Raw genomic sequence first — 18,526 nt, forward strand, 5'->3', positions numbered from 1 at the left:
ATGAATATCCTTATTTCTGTATATATTGCAAAAGTTTGATAATTATTGAGTAAAGCGGTACTACTGCAAGAGACACACAGACTCCTGTAGATGAAATCTTGTGTTATTGCTTACAAAACTGTATAATGTCACTTACCATTTAAATATTCGAAACGGCGACTAAACATAATGTTAATCCACAAAACATCAAGAGGACTTGCAAAGAAATTGTTACAGGATTAATTTTGATGGATGTTTAATAAGTCGGAAGGAAAAAAGTCATTGAAACCATTACTATTATTCTCGTTATTATCATTTATTGTCAACGGAAAAAATGTCCAATACATATTTATATACTTATAATGTGTTGTGAACCATTTTGGAAAGGGCCTGATAATCGGAAAAAGTAGTAACGTTTCCTTTTACAGTTTACAACTGTAAAATGAATACATATATTAAAAAGAAATTACACGGTGCCTATATGCTTTACTACGGTAGAATTAGATTGTTTTGTTAGCTCTTTTGAAGAAAAATAAAAATATAAATATTTATTGCACAAAGTATATAATAAATTTTTGCGTATCAAATAAATTAACGAGACGATTTGCAATAATCACGTGTGTAAGTTTTAATATTCAATGTATAAATAGCAACAATTGACATTTATGGAGAAAAGTATTCGATATACTTTTCAAAATGTGGAAACATCTTCAATAATTTTTTCAGCAATCTCTTGTGATTTAAAAATAAAAACGTTGAAATACAATGATCGTTTATTCTCTATTGCGTATTCTTTATCGTTTAACTGGCACACGCCAGCAAATTTATGGCCCGTATTATTACCTTTTCCTCCTCCGCCCATTGTTATCTGATCGTGATGTATGTCGGTATTGGCAATATATTGTGTGTCTCTCTTTCCACGTTGACAGCTCAATTTACCAGGACGATAAGGCAACATAACCACACCTAGTTCGTATCGGAATTTCGAGAGATCTTGCCCATTTTCTATGAGTACTTCTTTGTTGAACAACAAATCATAAAAAGTCTTGTTATCATCAATATATCTGAAATCACAGACCCCATCTTCAGATACGTCGCGAAATAAAAAATGCATTTCATGGTTTGCACGGAAATCGAATAACTTACAAATGTATGCATAACCGGGTTGATGATTGTTCCATGTGACGAGCAAAGTAACAGCAGTATTATTTGTTGCTATGACGACGTTAGGCCAGGATACAGCTCGATTATTTGTTGATCGGACATCTTTTAATGGTAAAAGTATCTTGTCTTTTGGCGACCGAGATGATATTTTGAGCGTTAAATGATTATCCTGAAATTCATCAGTTCGCGATCCGGTAAACGCTACTTTATCTTTTTCGTTCACATTAACGTAGTATAATCTTGGGATTTTCGATTTTTCAGTCTTATAAGCATAAGATTTTATAGACAATGACTCCTCGTGGGCGTACGGTGCAACCAATTGAGTACTCACCACGTTACGGTTAGTTACCTGATCGAGTTTCGCTTTTTTGTCTCTAGTTAACCAATTTTGTGCTAAATCGTCGATAGCATTTGGAAACAATGCCTTGTCGGGTAAATTCAGTTTACTTTTTAAATTAGGACAAGCATTTGGTTTCGTTATCCAATATCGTAAATTACTCAATGACATGAGCATGTTCACTTTCACTCGATGATTGTACAAAAGCCATGTGATATCTAATTCGGTCGTATTGTCGATGAATTTATTGTATGCTTCGATTCTACCGTTTTTCACAATATCTCGATGTGGCACCTCTTTTTCGTCTTCAATCTGGATCACTTGTCTTTTGTCATTTAGAAAAACAATGTGGGCACATTTTTCGTCGCGGTAATATTCTGGCAACGAAGCGAGCAACTTATCGCGCACGGTCTTGACCTTTGCGTTGTTTTCCAAGTCAAATGTTTTGCATTGATCATTTACAATGCAAACTTCTATGGAAGACTTTGCACTTTGACTGATAATTTCATTACACTCTGAATCACTCACTAACATCTTTTTTTCTTGTCTTCGCTCAATGGGACGGTTGTTGTCCATAAAAATGTCGTCCTCTGTCAGTTCCAGACTTACACGTGCAGTTGAATACTTAACGTCTTCGGAGTTAAAAGTCCTGTTTACGTGTAAACCATTTCTTACGAAACAAATTATGACAGACGCACAAGAATAATTGACAAAAAATGTCAATAACATGAGAGATGGTAACGCAAAGTTGATTTGCATTGTAAACGATTCAAGTGTAACTTGATTGATAGAATTCTAAATCGAAACTGACAACATGATCACCGTGTCTCCAATTTATAACCAGAAACCGATACTCTCCATGCTATACACGGACAAAGAAGATGTGAATTTCTGCTGATAATTTTTCCAAGTTATGTTTTTTTTAATATAATTCTTTTCTTTTAATATGTTCTTACTACGAAAAGGGCATAATATCATGTCCACAGCGCATGACTTGATACAGAATATCATACTTGCATGTCTGAACAGCACGCCCACGTAATTCCCGAATTTCATATTAATTTTTTTCTGTTTTTGATAGACTTTGATTCTTTTAAAACAATCGCAAAGCAGGCATACCATGAGCGTTAAATTTTTTATTCAGAATTCTATTTTTATATGAACTGATTGTACACTCGCACAGAGCGTGGCTGATTACGAATATCGCGTTGTGGTTTCTCGAAATCATATGAATGCTTTCACGCCTGCCAAGATGATCACAGTGTATCAAATTTATAACTTGAAAGCGATTCTCCTTGCTGTACACGGATAAACCAGATGTGAGTTTCAGCTGATAATTTTTATAGAAAGCGTCGGAGAACCTATAAAGTATATATATAAATGATCAGTATGTCCAGCTGAGTCGATTTAGCCATGTCCATCTGTCTGTCTGTTCGTCTGCCCGAACGTCTGTCTGTATATATACGAACTAGTCTCTCAGTTTTTACGATATCATTTTCAAATTGTGCCAACGTCATTTTCTCTTCAAGAAGCTGCTCATTTGTTGGAACTGCCGATATCGGACCACTATAACATATAGCTGCCATACAAACCAAACGATCGGCATGAAGGGCTTGTTTGTAGAACTATCGCACTTGACGTGGTATCTTCACGAAATTCGACATTGATTATTATTTACGGTAATAATATAATCTCCGAAAAAATTGTTCAGATCGGACTGCTATAGCATATAGCTTCCATACAAACTGAACACATAGCTACTAAAATAAATGCACCTGTAAAGGGTAATTTAGCTTCGGTACAGCATAATTTATATTCCACGACCGATACTCTATATTTAGATGTGCATTTCATCGAGAGAGCAAACAATTTTGAAAATTGGTAGATCCCTGTCAACCGCGCGTACGCCAGTCTGGATTACAAACTCACAAAAATTAAACTGGCACTAGTAGGCGATTATCGATTTTCAGATATAATATCGTGAATTTCGACACAAAATTGTATTAGTAAAAAGTAAAAGAAAGATAGTGATACTTCAATCAGTAATAATTTTTGTCTCTTCCAAGCGTATTGGATTTTCTCATTCCATCGTCAGCCTTGCGGTGGCGTTAATTGATACACTTACCTTATATATATATTTTGTAATATATTTTGCTCTTTCAATATGTTCTTCCAACGAATAGGGCATAGTATCATGTCCACTTCGCATGACTTGATGTATATAGAATATCATATCTGCGGAATTCTCGACATTCTTATTCATGTTTTCTCTGTTAAATTTAAAAACTTTAAATTTTTTATTCAGAATTTTATTTTTATATGAACTGATTGTACACTCGCACAGAGCGTGGCTGATTACGAGTATCCCGTTGTATATATAACCAAACGTTTGCTTAACGGAGCTCAGTATCGTTTCGTCAAACGAATGGACTTGTATTCGAGAGTTAGTGCAGGCAAAAACTTGAAATAAAATGTTGTTCATAAAGTTGTCCTTTGTATTCATGGTTTTTTTGTTTTCTTTTGGTGGTAAGTCTTCATATTTATGTTATTGATATTGATTACTGTTTCGTAGATGGTTATTACGTATATCAAAGTAAAATTGAGTTTTGAAATACAAAGCAGACCACGAATTAGGAGTTAATTGAATATTAAATATAAACCTTTGTGCTACATAACCTCTCAAGTTCGCTTTTGTACAAACTTGGAAAAAAAGAATAAAAAGGGTGAAAAATATGTCTGATGTGAATGCTGCATAAAATTTAAAAATTTTGTTTGACAATTTATTCAGAAAAACCAAAGCGTTTTGACCAGTGAAGACAAGTGTGTTATTTTTAACAAACAGAAAAGTTACCTTGAGAACAAAAAATTCTTAGAAAAATGTCTTAACGTTTACTTTGATTTGCATTAAGTGTGCTTTCACAAGATAATCTATGTCAAATAAGGATTCTAATTTTTTAAATTATAATATTATCATCGTTGATATAAAGTTGGTAACTTTTTTGTTATTGAAACAATTAGACACAGCTTGAATCAAATCGATATACACATAGATATATTTAAAATTCCTTTTCGTTACAGATACGACGACTGTTCCAACTCTTCCAACTATTCCAATTCCTGGACATTGTTCGGCCATTACGTCGCAAATAATCAAACTCTCGATTTTTGATTTGGAAGATGTTCAAATAAAATCAGCTCTTTATTTTAACGTGAGTGATTTCGAAAATAAAACTGTCGGGCAATTTCTCGATTACTTGGAAAATGTACAAAATATCTCCTTGAGTTCACATACTGCATCCGTAAGATCTTTGCATCCACTCAAAAATGTCTCGCCTTTTACCACTATACCTCTAACGACACCATTGTGCCAAACAATCGATGTGTCGTATGATCTACTGAACGATGATGGACTATACACATTATTTGTAGGAGTGAAACTGACTCCCCGACAAGCATTAGTGAGAAGATTTTCGAAAGGTCTTGTCATCGACAATCAAACGGGTCTCTTCAAAATGGGCATCTTGTCGCCTGTCATCTTCGACAAGACCTATCAGCCAGTTGAAGATCCTCCAACGCCAAGCGTCATGATCGAAAAGCACATTATCGAAACGCTTCATACCACAAAATCGACAGCATCCAGTCAAAATGGATTTTCCGCTAAAATATCAGCATACATCATATCAGTGAAGGCGGAACATTCAAAAGAAACAAGTTCCACGTCGAAAAATTCAATGAAAATACGGAATGCAGTCGTCTCACTATTAAACAAGAAAACAGAATTGTATGTGGACGAAAGTAAAATAGATGTGGACCCGTCATTCGTCGAAAAACTTTATTCCATCGTTGACGACAAAAACTTATCATCTTACAATCGTACGAAACATATTGTCACTTTATTGAACCGTTACGGATGGTACGTAACGAATCAATTTACTCTTGGAGGACGACTGGACGTCGTCAAATCATTGCATGAATCGAGTGCCTCGAATGAGGCAAAAGAACTGGAAACTTTAGAAACAAAGTTGAGTGCGGCTTTTAATGCAAGTGTAGGCGCTACTTCTAAAAAGAGTTCGAGCTCTGTTGACAAGACATCGTATTTTTCATCCGATGAACGTATCACGTCAACGGTAGATCGGGCGACAGACATAGCGTCTTTCATGAAAAATGTGGAAATCAAAGCAAATTGGCGGATCATCGCATTGCATAATACAGTACCGACCTGCAAATTCTTATTAAGAAATCACAGTAATTTGTTTGCTGAAATTCGACGATTGATCATAAGTAACGTCCATCATCAATCCATCAGCAACTTGCAACCCCATATAAATATGTATCAATATGTGAATAATATATGGGACGAATATGTTCAGCCTTTCTGAGCGAATCGAATTGGGAAAAAATTCAATTAAACGCAATTCAACTTCTTTTTTGTTAAATACATTTTATTTGCAATCTTTTTTAGTAAATGATAAGCAAATTTCATAACAAAACCATAATTTGACTTATATCTTTGATCTCATGGGAGATATATATATATATACAATTGGGCGAGTCGAATTTTTTTCGCATAAAGCGGCTAGCAAAAGGGAAAACTACAGAAAATTCTAAGAAAGTTTTGCCAAGAAACCATGGGTCTAAAATTAATTCCCAGTTCGCGCAGAGCGACTTTAGATTTTGAGATCATACTTATTAAATTGTACTCAATAATTCATAGTTTTAAAAATAATAGCATGCCATGCAATTAATGCAATAATAGCAGGCTTTTGTAACTTATTTGTTTTTTCACGTGACTGAGCAAAAACAAAAAAAAGCAATCGTACGGTACTCTTACCACACAAGTGGTCTGCGTTGAGTAAACAATAGTGTGTTGTAAATAATTTTTTTACTAGTCTTAAATAGTTTTCGATTAATAGATTATAATGGAAACGTCTGCAGTGTCAGTTGATTCCACCAATTGAGAAATTGATACAATTTCAAGGAACTCCGGGTCTTGTGTTCTTCCCAATCTGAATATTGGCTTGCCAAGAGATTTAAGCGATTTAAATGTACCAAGTAAACGTGACGTATTAAATTATTATTTATTTTTACGCGTGGCTGGGCAAACAATAACAAAAAAAAAGCAATCGTACGGTAATCTCAGCACACAAGTGGCAAAAAAATTTGGAAAATTTCAAATAAACTAAACATTCGGTTACTCAATGAAAAAACTTCCTCGAAACAACTGAAAATATTGCTAAATAAATATCTTAATGAAATAAAATTTAAAAGTAGAACAAGGAAGTCTTCAACTTTCTTATAATTTTCTGTAGTTTTCGTTTTTGCTAGCCGATTTGTTGGTTTTTTCCACCCATAGAAATCGACCCGGCCTAATATACAATATAACAATATGTTTTAAATACAAATGTTTATATAAAAAATTTACTTATATTATATCATAGTAACATATGTAATTAAACATTAACTTAATTCCTAAATGGGAGATCTAGAACATGATGTCGTTTAAGTCTAATAGTTTCATTACTTTTATCTAATAACATGACTGTCAAAGGATTGTCATGATAACTTTTCCTGTGCAAATATGCTGAATTAAATCTTTTAATTTCATCTTTAACAAATGGTATATTCAGGTCTGAATGAATGGCTTTATTTGTTATGAATCAAGGCGCGTTTGTAATTAATCTTAGAGTTTTCGATTGGTATCTTTGTGGAATTTCAATATTTGAATTACAAGCAGTGCCCCAAAGCTGCACAACGTATGTCCATATAGGTTTTAGTATAGATTTATATAAAAGTAATTTATTTTCAAGATGTAACTGGACATACATCGCAATTCAACTTGTTTTGAAATATTTCATTTCCTTATTTCAATAAAAAAAATTCTCAGTTTGTAACATTGTTTGCTTCTTGGTCTTTCCCCTTTTTTCATAACCAACAATTCGATTGATCTTCTTTGAAAAACATTTATTATATACACAGAGGGAGTGCTATCGATAGAAACCTAACCTGCCTCCATAACCGAATGAACAGTGAGCGGTGAAAAGGAAAGAATTTAAAAATTGTTCTTACGCACTGAGTAATCATATATTGTCCTCACTATATGCTGTACTTATTAGATGACAAAGTCTTCATAGAATATACAATCAAATTTTTAAAGGCGTTGTCGACGGCATGTTTGGCTCATTCATACGATCGGCTGGAATTGATGTTTGGAAAAAAACGTTGAAGAAAAAGTAGAAAAAGTATAATAAGGAAAAAAGTTGACACAATTCATAAACAATTTGTTCTTTGCACTAGTATACAATTTTGATGAACTACCAAAGCGACTCCAAGCCTCTGCGCTGACAGATAAGGGACAAAAATTAACATTTTTATTTCTGTTGTCTGTAATGATTGGCACTGTACTTTAGACGTAGGAGTTAATATTTTGATTGCAATTTACATCTATTTTCTATTATATTATTGTTTATACGACTTCATTGCATCTCGCCCCTCAATACAACATTCATCACACCAAAACGATCAAAAAGGTGGACCCCAATTTGATTTACGCCCGTATATTTAGTATATACACGTCTCGCCAACTCGTCAACCGTTGATCCGCCAATTTTAGTTTGAAGTTCTGGTCAAAATTTGGAATCCCCTGCCAGTCGCTTGTGTAGGTGTGCAGGAGCAGCAACAGTGAACAGTGTAATAAAAATAAAGAATTGTGTGAATATCTTGAAGTTGCAAAAATCTTGAAGTCAGCGTAAGTATACCCCCCACATACCCAGTTAAACTAAGTGCAACAAACACTTTTATTGTGCGAAGATTGTATTTTTTTACTTTTTATTCATTCATATTTCTTTAAGTGTGTAAAGTTTGAATGTAAAAGTTTATTTATTGGAAAAATTGTATGAATATATTTTTATACTCATTTATTCATTTATATTGTTAGTAATATTTGTATAAATCTCATTTTTTGTATATGTTCAATATGGTTAAGTGCTCATTATTTAAATTATATTAGGTCTTGAAAATAGTTCCAACTAAAAACCGAAAGGTCGACGACTTTTGAATGGAAATTAATTTTTGACTGGGATATCGCCATTTGTACTTCATTATCTACAACACAGTGCACGACAAGAATATTAAACAAAAGTTATCCGTCGCTCTGAACTTTCAGGAGCTCTTTTCTTTAATCTTCTATTCCCTCCGCAATATTAATAAGTATTATCAAGTATAAAGCAGTTCATGAGATAATTGGTCGGGATTTTTATCAGGTCTTTTTAATCGCGTGTTGCGAAATCATACAGAGAGGAATTGCGTAGGTCAGTTCTTCTGCTTACTATATATTCTCGGTATATACGAAATATTGAGGAGTCATTATTTGCTGTAGTAAGTATTGAAAAACATGATTATATGCAAATAGTTGGAGTAAATAGAATGTTCATTCGGGAAAAGTAAGCAAAAGTGAGATAAAAAGGATATTGAAAGAAACGAGAGAATCGATATGCTGCACAGAATATATGAAACTCCATTTTAGCAATTTGAAGGAAACAATTAATGCGATTTCAGAAGAATCATCTTCACCAGTCAACAGAGTATTTTTTGAAGACAAATATTTATCTCTCTTAAATACATACTCGTACACACCTTTCATCGGTTGGAATCATTTGTTATGGAGAGAATTGTTGTCTGCGAAAAGCAAAATATAACATTCTTCACATAAAAAGGCAAGACATTTTACCTTTTGTGTCAGACTTGCCACAAAATCACCATCATTCATGAAACATAAATCTGCATGAGGTCACTTTTTGGTCAATCAAAACAGATTTGTAATTCCGAAAGCGAGGGTGGTCTATAGCAATATATTTAGGACTTTGGCTAAAAAATTAATTTGTACTACAAAAGTTCAAAACAAAATGGATTTTGATCCACTATTGTGTTAAATAAATCAATCAATCAATCTCTCTCTTATATACTACTACTATGTACATTTCTTTTCGTTTGTATCACTTATTGTGTGTTGGCTAACATATCGTTTTTTATGTGTAAAATAAAACAGAGCAACAAATGATATTGGGTTAACCGTCATATGGAATATGATACTTTAAGTTAACGATGAAGATATTTGTAAAAGGTTGAATGTTTCACTACTGGAGTTGTTGTTAAGTTGAAAAATTGTATTGTTTCGCGGCAACTGATACAAGAGAATTTAAAAAAAAAGAACACAATTCACATGTACGATAATTATGACTTGTTATCATTCCGCAGTATTGAACTCAAGCATGAGGTAGTAAATCTGTTCTCTCGTCCTGCTTGTCAGAGGTGCTGTATAAGGTTCACTTACCATTTAAATAGTCGAAACGGCGACTATACATAATGTTAATCCAGAGAACGTTTACGTTTACGTTCTCTGGTTAATCCACAAAACTTCAAGAGAACTTCCAAACAAATTGTTACAGGATTCATTTTGAAGGATATTTAATAAGTCGGAAAGAAAAAAGTCATTGAAACCATTATTATTATTCTCATTATTATCATTTATTGTCAACGGAAAACATGTCCAATACATATTTATATATTTATAAAGTATTGTGAACCATTTTGGAATGGGTCTGATAATTGCAAAAAGTAGTAACGTAAATGAATACATATATTAAAAAGAAATTACACAGTGCCTATATGGGATATTACGGTAGAATTACATTGCTTTGTTAGCTCTTTTGAAGAAAAACTAAAATATAAATATTTAGCGCACAAAGTATGTACATAAAATAATAAATAATTTTTCAAAATGTGGCAACATCTTCAATAATTTTTTCAGCAATCTCTTGTGATTTAAAAATAAAAACGTTGAAATACAATGATCGTTTATTCGCTTCTGCGTATTCTTTATCGTTTAACGAGCAAGCTTCCACAAATCGATGGCCCGTATCATTACCTTTCCCTCCTCCGCCCATTGTTATCTGATCTTGATGTATGTCAGTATTGGCAGTAGATTTTGTGTCTCTCTTTCTAAGTTTATGACAGCTCCATTTACCAGGACGATGAGGATACATAGACACACCTAGTTCGTATCGGAATTTCGAGAGATCTTGCCAATTTTCTATGAGTTCTTCTTTGTTGAACAACAAATCATAATGAATTTTGTTTTCATCAATATGTTTGAATACGCAGACCCCATCTGTAGATACATGGCGAAATAAATAATGCCTTTCATGGTTTGCACGGAAATCGAATAACTCGCAATTGTATGCATAACCGGGTTGATGATGGTTCCATGTGACGAGCAAAGTAACAGCAGTATTATTTGTTGCTATGACGACGTTAGTCCAGGATACAGCTCGATTATTTGTTGATCGGACATCTTTTAACGGTAAAAGTATCTTGTCTTTTGGCGACCGAGATGATATTTTGAGCGTTAACTGATTATCCTGAAATTCATCAGTTCGCGATCCGGTAAAAGCTACTTTATCTTTTTCGTTCACATTAACGTAGTATAATCTTGGGATTTTCGATTTTTCAGTCTTGTATTCATAAGATTTTATAGACAATGACTCCTCATGGGCGTACGGTGCAACCAATTGAGTACTCACCACGTTACGACTGGTTACTAGATCGAGTTGCGCGCGTTTGTCTCTAGCTAACCAATTTTGTGCTAAATCGTCGATAGCATTTGGAAACAATGCCTTGTCGGGTAAATTCAGTTTACTTTTTAAATTAGGACAAGCATTTGGTTTCGTTATCCAATATCGCAAACTACTCAGTGACACGAGCATGTTCACTTTCACTCGATGATTGTATAAAAGCCATGTGATATCTAATTCGGTCGTATTGTCGATGAATTTATTGTATGCTTCGATTCTTCCGTTTTTCACAATATCTCGATGTGGCACCTCTCTTTCGTCTTCAATCTGGATCACTTGTCTTTTGGCATTTAGAAAAACAATGTGGGCACATTTTTCGTCGCGGTAATATTCTGGCAACGAAGCGAGCAACTTATCGCGCACGGTCTTGACCTTTGCGTTGTTTTCCAAGTCAAATGTTTTGCATTGGTCATTTACAATGCAAACTTCTATGGAAGACTTTGCACTTTGACTGATAATTTCATTACACTCTGAATCACTCACTAACATCTTTTTTTCTTGTCTTCGCGCAATGGGACGGTTGTTGTCCATAAAAATGTCATCCTCTGTCAGTTCCAGACTTACACGTGCAGTTGAATACTTAACGTCTTCGGAGTTAAAAGTCCTGTTTACGTGTAAACCATTTCTTACGAAACAAATTACGACAGACGCACAAGAATAATTGACAACAAATGTCAATAACATGAGAGATGGTAACGCAAAGTTGATTTTCATTGTAAACGATTCAAGTGTAACTTGATTGATAGAATTTTAAATCGAAACTGACAACATGATCACCGTGTCTCCAATTTATAACCAGAAACCGATACTCTCCATGCTATACACGGACAAACAAGATGTGAATTTCTGCTGATAATTTCTCTAAGTTATGTTTTTTTAATATAATTCTTTTCTTTTAATATGTTCTTACTACGAAAAGGGCATAATATCATGTCCACAGCGCATGACTTGATATAGAATATCATACTTGCATGTCTGACGTGCTCACGTAAATCCCGAATTTCATATTCATTTTTCTCTGTTTTTGATAGACTTTGTTTCTTTTAAAGCAATCGCAAAGCAGGCATACCATGAGCGTTAAATTTTTTATTCAGAATTCTATTTTTATATGTACTGATTTTACACTCGCGCAGAGCGCGGCTGATTATTGTGGGTTGTTGTGGGTTTTCCATATCATTTGAAGGCTTTCACACATGCCAACAAGATCACAGTGTATTAAATTTATAACTGTAAAGCGAAACTCCTTGCTGTACACGGATAAACCAGATGTGAGTTTCAGCTGATAATTTTTATACTCTGAACAGAGTATATTAAGTTAGTCACGAAGTTTGTAGCACCCAGAAGAAAGCGTCGGAGATCCTATAAAAAAAATACATAAATAATCAGTATGATGATTTAGCCATGTCCATCTGACTGTCTGTCCGATCGTCCGTCCGTCCGCCCGTCTGTATATATACGAACTAGTCCCTCAGTTTTTACGATATCATTTTGAAATTTTGCAAACGTCATTTTCTCTTCAAGAAGCTGCTCATTTGTCGGAACTGCCGATATCGGCCTCCTATAACATATAGTTTCCATACAAACCAAACGATCGGCATGAAGGGCTTGTTTGGAAAACTGTCGCACTTGACGTGGTATCTTTACGAAATTTGACATTGATTATCATTTAAGGTAATAATATAATCTCCGAAAAAATTGTTCAGATCGGATTGCTTTTCTATATAGCTTCCATACAAACTGAACACATAGTTACTAAAAGAAATGCTCCTGTGAAGAGTAATTTAGTTTCGGTGCAGCCGAAGCTAACGTCTTTTCTTGTTTAAAGTTAAGGCCAGGGAGCCCACTTGCGCCAGCTCAGGGAATAAATTGTGATTTCATAAATTATCTATACTTTTTTTCACATAAAATGTGTAATTCATATTCCACGGCCAATATTCTACTTGTATATTGAGATGTGCATTTCATAGGGGTTAGAATAATTAATTCGAGTTTACATTTGAAAATTTGCGCCGTCTTCGGCAATTTGCTGTCGCGCACGCGAAGAGAGCAAAAAATTTTGAAAATTGGTAGATCCCTGTCAACCGCGCATACACCAGTCTGGATTACAAACTCACAAAAATTAAACTGGGCAAATTGGCCCAATGAAAAATGAAACTGGCACTAATAGGCGATTATCGATTTTCAGATAAAATATCGTGAATTTCGACACAAAATTTTATCAGTAAAAAGTAAAAGTTAGTGACACTTCAATCAGTAACAATTTTTGTCACTTCCAAACATATTAGTATTAATATTGGATTTTCTTATTTCACCGTCAGCCTTGCGGTGGCGTTAATTGACACACTTACCTTATAACGGGTGATTTTTTTGAGGTTAGGATTTTCATGCATTAGTATTTGACAGATCACGTGGGATTTCAGACATGGTGTCAAAGAGAAAGATGCTCAGTATGCTTTGACATTTCATCATGAATAGACTTACTAACGAGCAACGCTTGCAAATCATTGAATTTTATTACCAAAATCAGTGTTCGGTTCGAAATGTGTTTATCGACAAATTTTGTTCAGCGATGAGGCTCATTTCTGGTTGAATGGCTACGTAAATAAGCAAAATTGCCGCATTTGGGGTGAAGAGCAACCAGAAGCCGTTCAAGAACTGCCCATGCATCCCGAAAAATGCACTGTTTGGTGTGGTTTGTACGCTGGTGGAATCATTGGACCGTATTTTTTCAAAGATGCTGTTGGACGCAACGTTACGGTGAATGGCGATCGCTATCGTTCGATGCTAACAAACTTTTTGTTGCCAAAAATGGAAGAACTGAACTTGGTTGACATGTGGTTTCAACAAGATGGCGCTACATGCCACACAGCTCGCGATTCTATGGCCATTTTGAGGGAAAACTTCGGACAACAATTCATCTCAAGAAATGGACCCGTAAGTTGGCCACCAAGATCATGCGATTTAACGCCTTTAGACTATTTTTTGTGGGGCTACGTCAAGTCTAAAGTCTACAGAAATAAGCCAGCAACTATTCCAGCTTTGGAAGACAACATTTCCGAAGAAATTCGGGCTATTCCGGCCGAAATGCTCGAAAAAGTTGCCCAAAATTGGACTTTCCGAATGGACCACCTAAGACGCAGCCGCGGTCAACATTTAAATGAAATTATCTTCAAAAAGTAAATGTCATGAACCAATCTAACGTTTCAAATAAAGAACCGATGAGATTTTGCAAATTTTATGCGTTTTTTTTAAAAAAAAAGTTATCAAGCTCTTAAAAAATCACCCTTTATATATACTTTGTAATACCTTTTTTTCTTTCAATGTGTTCTTGCTACGAAAAGGGCATAATATCACGTCCACTTCGCATGACTTGATGTATATATAGTAGAATATCATATCTGCGCAATTCTCGAAATTCTTTTCATGTTTTCTCTGTTAAATTTAAAAACTTTAAATTTTTTATTCAGAATTTTATTTTTACATGAACTGATTGTGCACTTGCACAGAGCGTGGCTGATTACGAATATCCCGCTGTATATATAACCAAACGTTTGCTTAACGGAGCTCAGTATCGTTTCGTCAAACGAATGGACTTGTATTCGAGAGTTAGTGCTGGCAAAAATTTGATATAAAAATGTTGTTCTTAAAGTTGTCCTTTGTATTCATGGCTTTTTTGTTTTCTTTTGGTGGTAAGTGCTCATATTTATATTATTGATGTTGATTACTGTTTCGTAGATGGTTATTATATCAAAGTAAAATTGAGTTTTGAAATACAAAGAAGACCACGAATTAGGAGTTAATTGAATATTAAATTTAAACCTTTGTGCTACATAACCTCTCAAGTTTGCTTTTGTACAAACTTGAAAAAAAATCATTGTTTGACGTCAATTCTTTATAAAATTTAAAACCTTTGATTGACAATTTATTTGGAAGGAAACAAATATTTTTGACCAGTGAAGACAAGTATTTCTTAAGAAACAGAAAAGTAACCTTGAGAACAAAAAATTCTTAGAAAAATATCTTAACGTTTACTTTGATTTGCATGAAGTATTCTTTCACAAAATAATCTATTATCACCGTCGATATAAAGTTGTTAACTTTTTCGTTATTGAAACAATTGAAACGATTTTTCGATTGTTTCTCATTAATGCGGAGGTGTTGAAAAAAAGACACTGTTTCGTTATTGATTTGCACATAGAATGAATCAAATTGATATACACCTAGATATACACATAGATATATTCAAATTTCCTTTTCATTGCAGATACGGCGACTGTTCCAACTCCTCCAACTATTCCAATTCCTGGACATTGTTCGGCCATTACGTCGCAAATAATCAAACTCTCGATTTTTGATTTGGAAGATGTTCAAACAAAATCGGCTCTTCATTTGAATGTCAGTGGTTTCGAAAATCAAACTGTCGATCAATTTCTTAATTACTTGGAAAATGTAGAACGTTTCTCCTTGAGTTCACATACTGCATCCGTAAGATCTTTGAATCCACCCAAAGATGTCTCGCCTTTTACCACTATACCTCTAACGACACCATTGTGTCAAGCAATCGATGTATCGTATCATGTATCGAACTCTGATCGACTACAAGTATACACATTATTTGTAGGAGTGGAACTGACCCCACGACAAGCATTAGTGAGAAGATTTTCGAGAGGTCTTCTCTTCGACAATCACACGGGTCTCTTCAAGATGGGCATCTTGTCGCCAGTCATTTTCGACAAGACCTATCAGCCAATTGAGAATCATCCAACGCCAAGCGTCATGATCGAAAAGCACATTATCGAAGTGGTTCATACCACAGAAACGACAGCATCCAGTCAAAATGGATTTTCCGCTGAAATATCAGCATTCATCATATCAGCGAAGGCGGAACATTCAAAAGAAAAAAGTTCCGCGTCGAAAAATTCAATGAAAACACGAAACGCAGTCGTCTCCCTATTAAACAAGAAAACATAATTGTATGTGGACGAAAGTAAAATAGATGTGGATCCGTCATTCGTCAACGAACTTTATTCCATCATTGACGACAAAAACTTATCATCGTACGATCGTACGAAACTTGTCGTCGAGTTATTGAACCGTTATGGATGGTACGTAACGAATCAATTTACTCTTGGAGGACGACTGGACGTCGTCAAATCATTGTATGAATCGAGTGCTTCGAATGAGGCAAAAGAACTGGAAGCTTTAGAGACAAAGTTGAGTGCGGCATTAAGTGCATTTGGTGCAGGTGCGGGCGCTTCTTCTAAAAAAGGTTCGAGCTCTGTTGACACGACATCATATTTTTCATCTAATGAACGTATTACGTCAACGGTAGATCGGGCGACAGACATAGCGTCTTTCATGGAACATGTGGAAATAAAAAAAAATTGGCGAATCATCGCATTGCATAATACAGTACCGACCTGCAAATTCTTATTAAGAAATCACAGTAATTTGTTTGCTGAAATTCGACGATTGATCATAAGCAATGTCCATCATCATTCCATCAGCAAATTGCAACCCCATATAAATATGTTGCAATATGTGAATAATATATGGGACGAGTATGTTCGGACTTTCTGAGCGAAGCAGATTGGGAATAAATTCAATTACACGCTATCCAACGTGTCTTAAAATATTTCATATCTTTATTTTCAATAAAAAAATGCTCAGTTTATAACTTTGTTTGCTTCTTTGCCTTTTTTTTTCATAACCAACAATTCGATTGACCTTCCTTGAAAAACATTTATTATATACACAGAGGGAGGTGCTACAGAGAGAAACCTAACCTGCCTGCATGACCGAATGAGCAGTGAGCGGTGAAAAAAAAATGAATTTAAAAATTGTTCTTACGCACTGAATGATCACATATCATCCTCGCTATATGCTTTACTTATTATATGACAAAGTCTTCATAGAATATACAATCAAATTTTTAGAGGCGTTGTCGACGGCATGTTTGGCTTATTCATACGATCGGCTGGACTTGATGTTTGTAAGAAAACGTTGAAGAAAAAGTAGAAAAAATATAATAAGGAAAAGAGTAGACATAATTCATAAACAATTTGGTATTTGCACTAGCATACAATTATGATCAACTATCATTATTTAGCCTGCCTCCCAGAAGACTTTATACATGGAAATCTCCATCGGACGCCTGTGATAATATCATCAGAAATCAAATAGATTACATTCTGATAAATAGTCCCTTCTGTTCCTCAATAAAAAGGTCAATACATATCCAGGAGCGGATGTACCTTCGGATCACAACTTGCTACTGGCAAAATTGCGTATTGGGCTAGCAGTAATTAAAAAAAATAAACCTAAAATCAAGCTAAATATAGATAAGTTGAGAGACGAAAGTGTGAAACGCCTAGTTGAAAGTGAAATTAATGACAAAATAAATGATATCCCATTAGGAAGTGCAGAAAGTATATGAAGCGATTTAAAAGAGATAATTCGTACTACAGCAAAAAACTCTCTTGGAATAGGAAAGAAAGAAAATAATAAAAATAATTGGATGACTGATGACTGATGACATATTAAAACTAATGAGTAAACGCCGGGAATATAAAAATAAAAACACTGACATGTATAGACAACTGAATAGAGAAATAAGGAAGATGATCCGTAATGCAAAAACAAACTGGATAAACAATGAGTGCCAAGAAATCGAAAGACTACAACTTTATCATGATACCTTCCATTTACACAAAAAATTGAAAGAAGCCGCAGGTATTCATCATAAAAATCTGCCCTCAATACTTATAAATGAAAACAATGAGGTGGTATTTAACATAAATGAAAAGAAAAGTATATGGAAAAAATATATTGAAAACGTTTTTTCGGATGACAGTAGATCAAACCAGAACCTTCATCTCCATTACAGACCAACTGTTAATTATATTACGAAAGGCGAAATAGAGAGAGCTATACAATCAATGAAAAATTACAAAGCAACAGGTCCGGATGAAGTTCCAGCTGAAATTTTAAAGTTAATAAATGGCAAAAATATGACTCTCTTATTAAAGTTTTTTAACGAAGTTTATGGCAATGGCCAATATCCAAAAAACTGGTTAAAATCAACATTCATACCACTACCTATGTAAAACAATGCGACACATTGTAGTGAGTACAGACTAATTAGTCTAATGTCACATGCTCTCAAGATATTTCTAAAAGTCATTCACGCCAGAATATATAAATAATGTGAAGAGTCAATGGGCAAGACGCAATTTGGCTTCAGGGAAGGTCTTGGAACACGCGAGGCATTGTTCTGTATACAAGTTTTAGTTCGAAACTGTAAAAATGTCCAAAAAGATGTATTTTTATGCTTTATTGATTATGAGAAAGCTTTCGACACCATTAAACACGATAAACTTATGGAAATTATATATTCTATGGGAATAGATGACAAAGA

General features: G+C 34.4%; 2 protein-coding genes across 6 annotated transcripts in view; one reads left to right on the forward strand and one right to left on the reverse strand.

The window, feature by feature from the left end:
* Positions 1-221: 221 nt before the first annotated feature.
* The window catches only part of LOC125778976 (uncharacterized), a 26,164-nt gene continuing 7,859 nt past the window's right edge, over positions 222-18,526 (reverse strand). Inside the window, exons 2-3 of one of the 5 annotated variants that reach the window (XM_049459024.1) lie at positions 10,530-11,358; positions 222-945 (exon numbers count right to left, since the gene is read on the reverse strand). In XM_049459024.1, coding sequence (XP_049314981.1) covers positions 671-945; positions 10,530-11,358 — 1,104 coding nt within the window. In that variant the 3' untranslated portion in view covers positions 222-670. Of the gene's footprint in view, positions 1,775-10,529; positions 11,927-18,526 lie in introns of those variants that run through there. The other 4 variants (XM_049459021.1, XM_049459019.1, XM_049459022.1 and 1 more) reach the window with 4 other exon arrangements.
* Positions 14,687-16,334, forward strand: LOC125778980 (uncharacterized). Its single transcript, XM_049459029.1, has 2 exons — positions 14,687-14,798; positions 15,374-16,334. Exons 1-2 carry the CDS (start codon positions 14,744-14,746, stop codon positions 16,078-16,080), a joined length of 762 nt encoding a protein of 253 aa, XP_049314986.1. The 5' UTR covers positions 14,687-14,743; the 3' UTR covers positions 16,081-16,334.

The sequence above is a fragment of the Bactrocera dorsalis genome, chromosome 5 (genome assembly GCF_023373825.1).
Source record: "Bactrocera dorsalis isolate Fly_Bdor chromosome 5, ASM2337382v1, whole genome shotgun sequence".
Lineage (NCBI taxonomy): Eukaryota > Metazoa > Arthropoda > Insecta > Diptera > Tephritidae > Bactrocera > Bactrocera dorsalis.

Excerpts from the sequence above, each read along its gene's own strand:
- LOC125778980 (XM_049459029.1), top strand. The coding sequence starts at position 14,744 with ATGTTGTTCTTAAAGTTGTCCTTTGTATTCATGGCTTTTTTGTTTTCT. Across the intron at positions 14,799-15,373 it reads TTTTTTGTTTTCTTTTGGTG|ATACGGCGACTGTTCCAACT; the intron begins GTAAGTGCTCAT and ends TTTTCATTGCAG.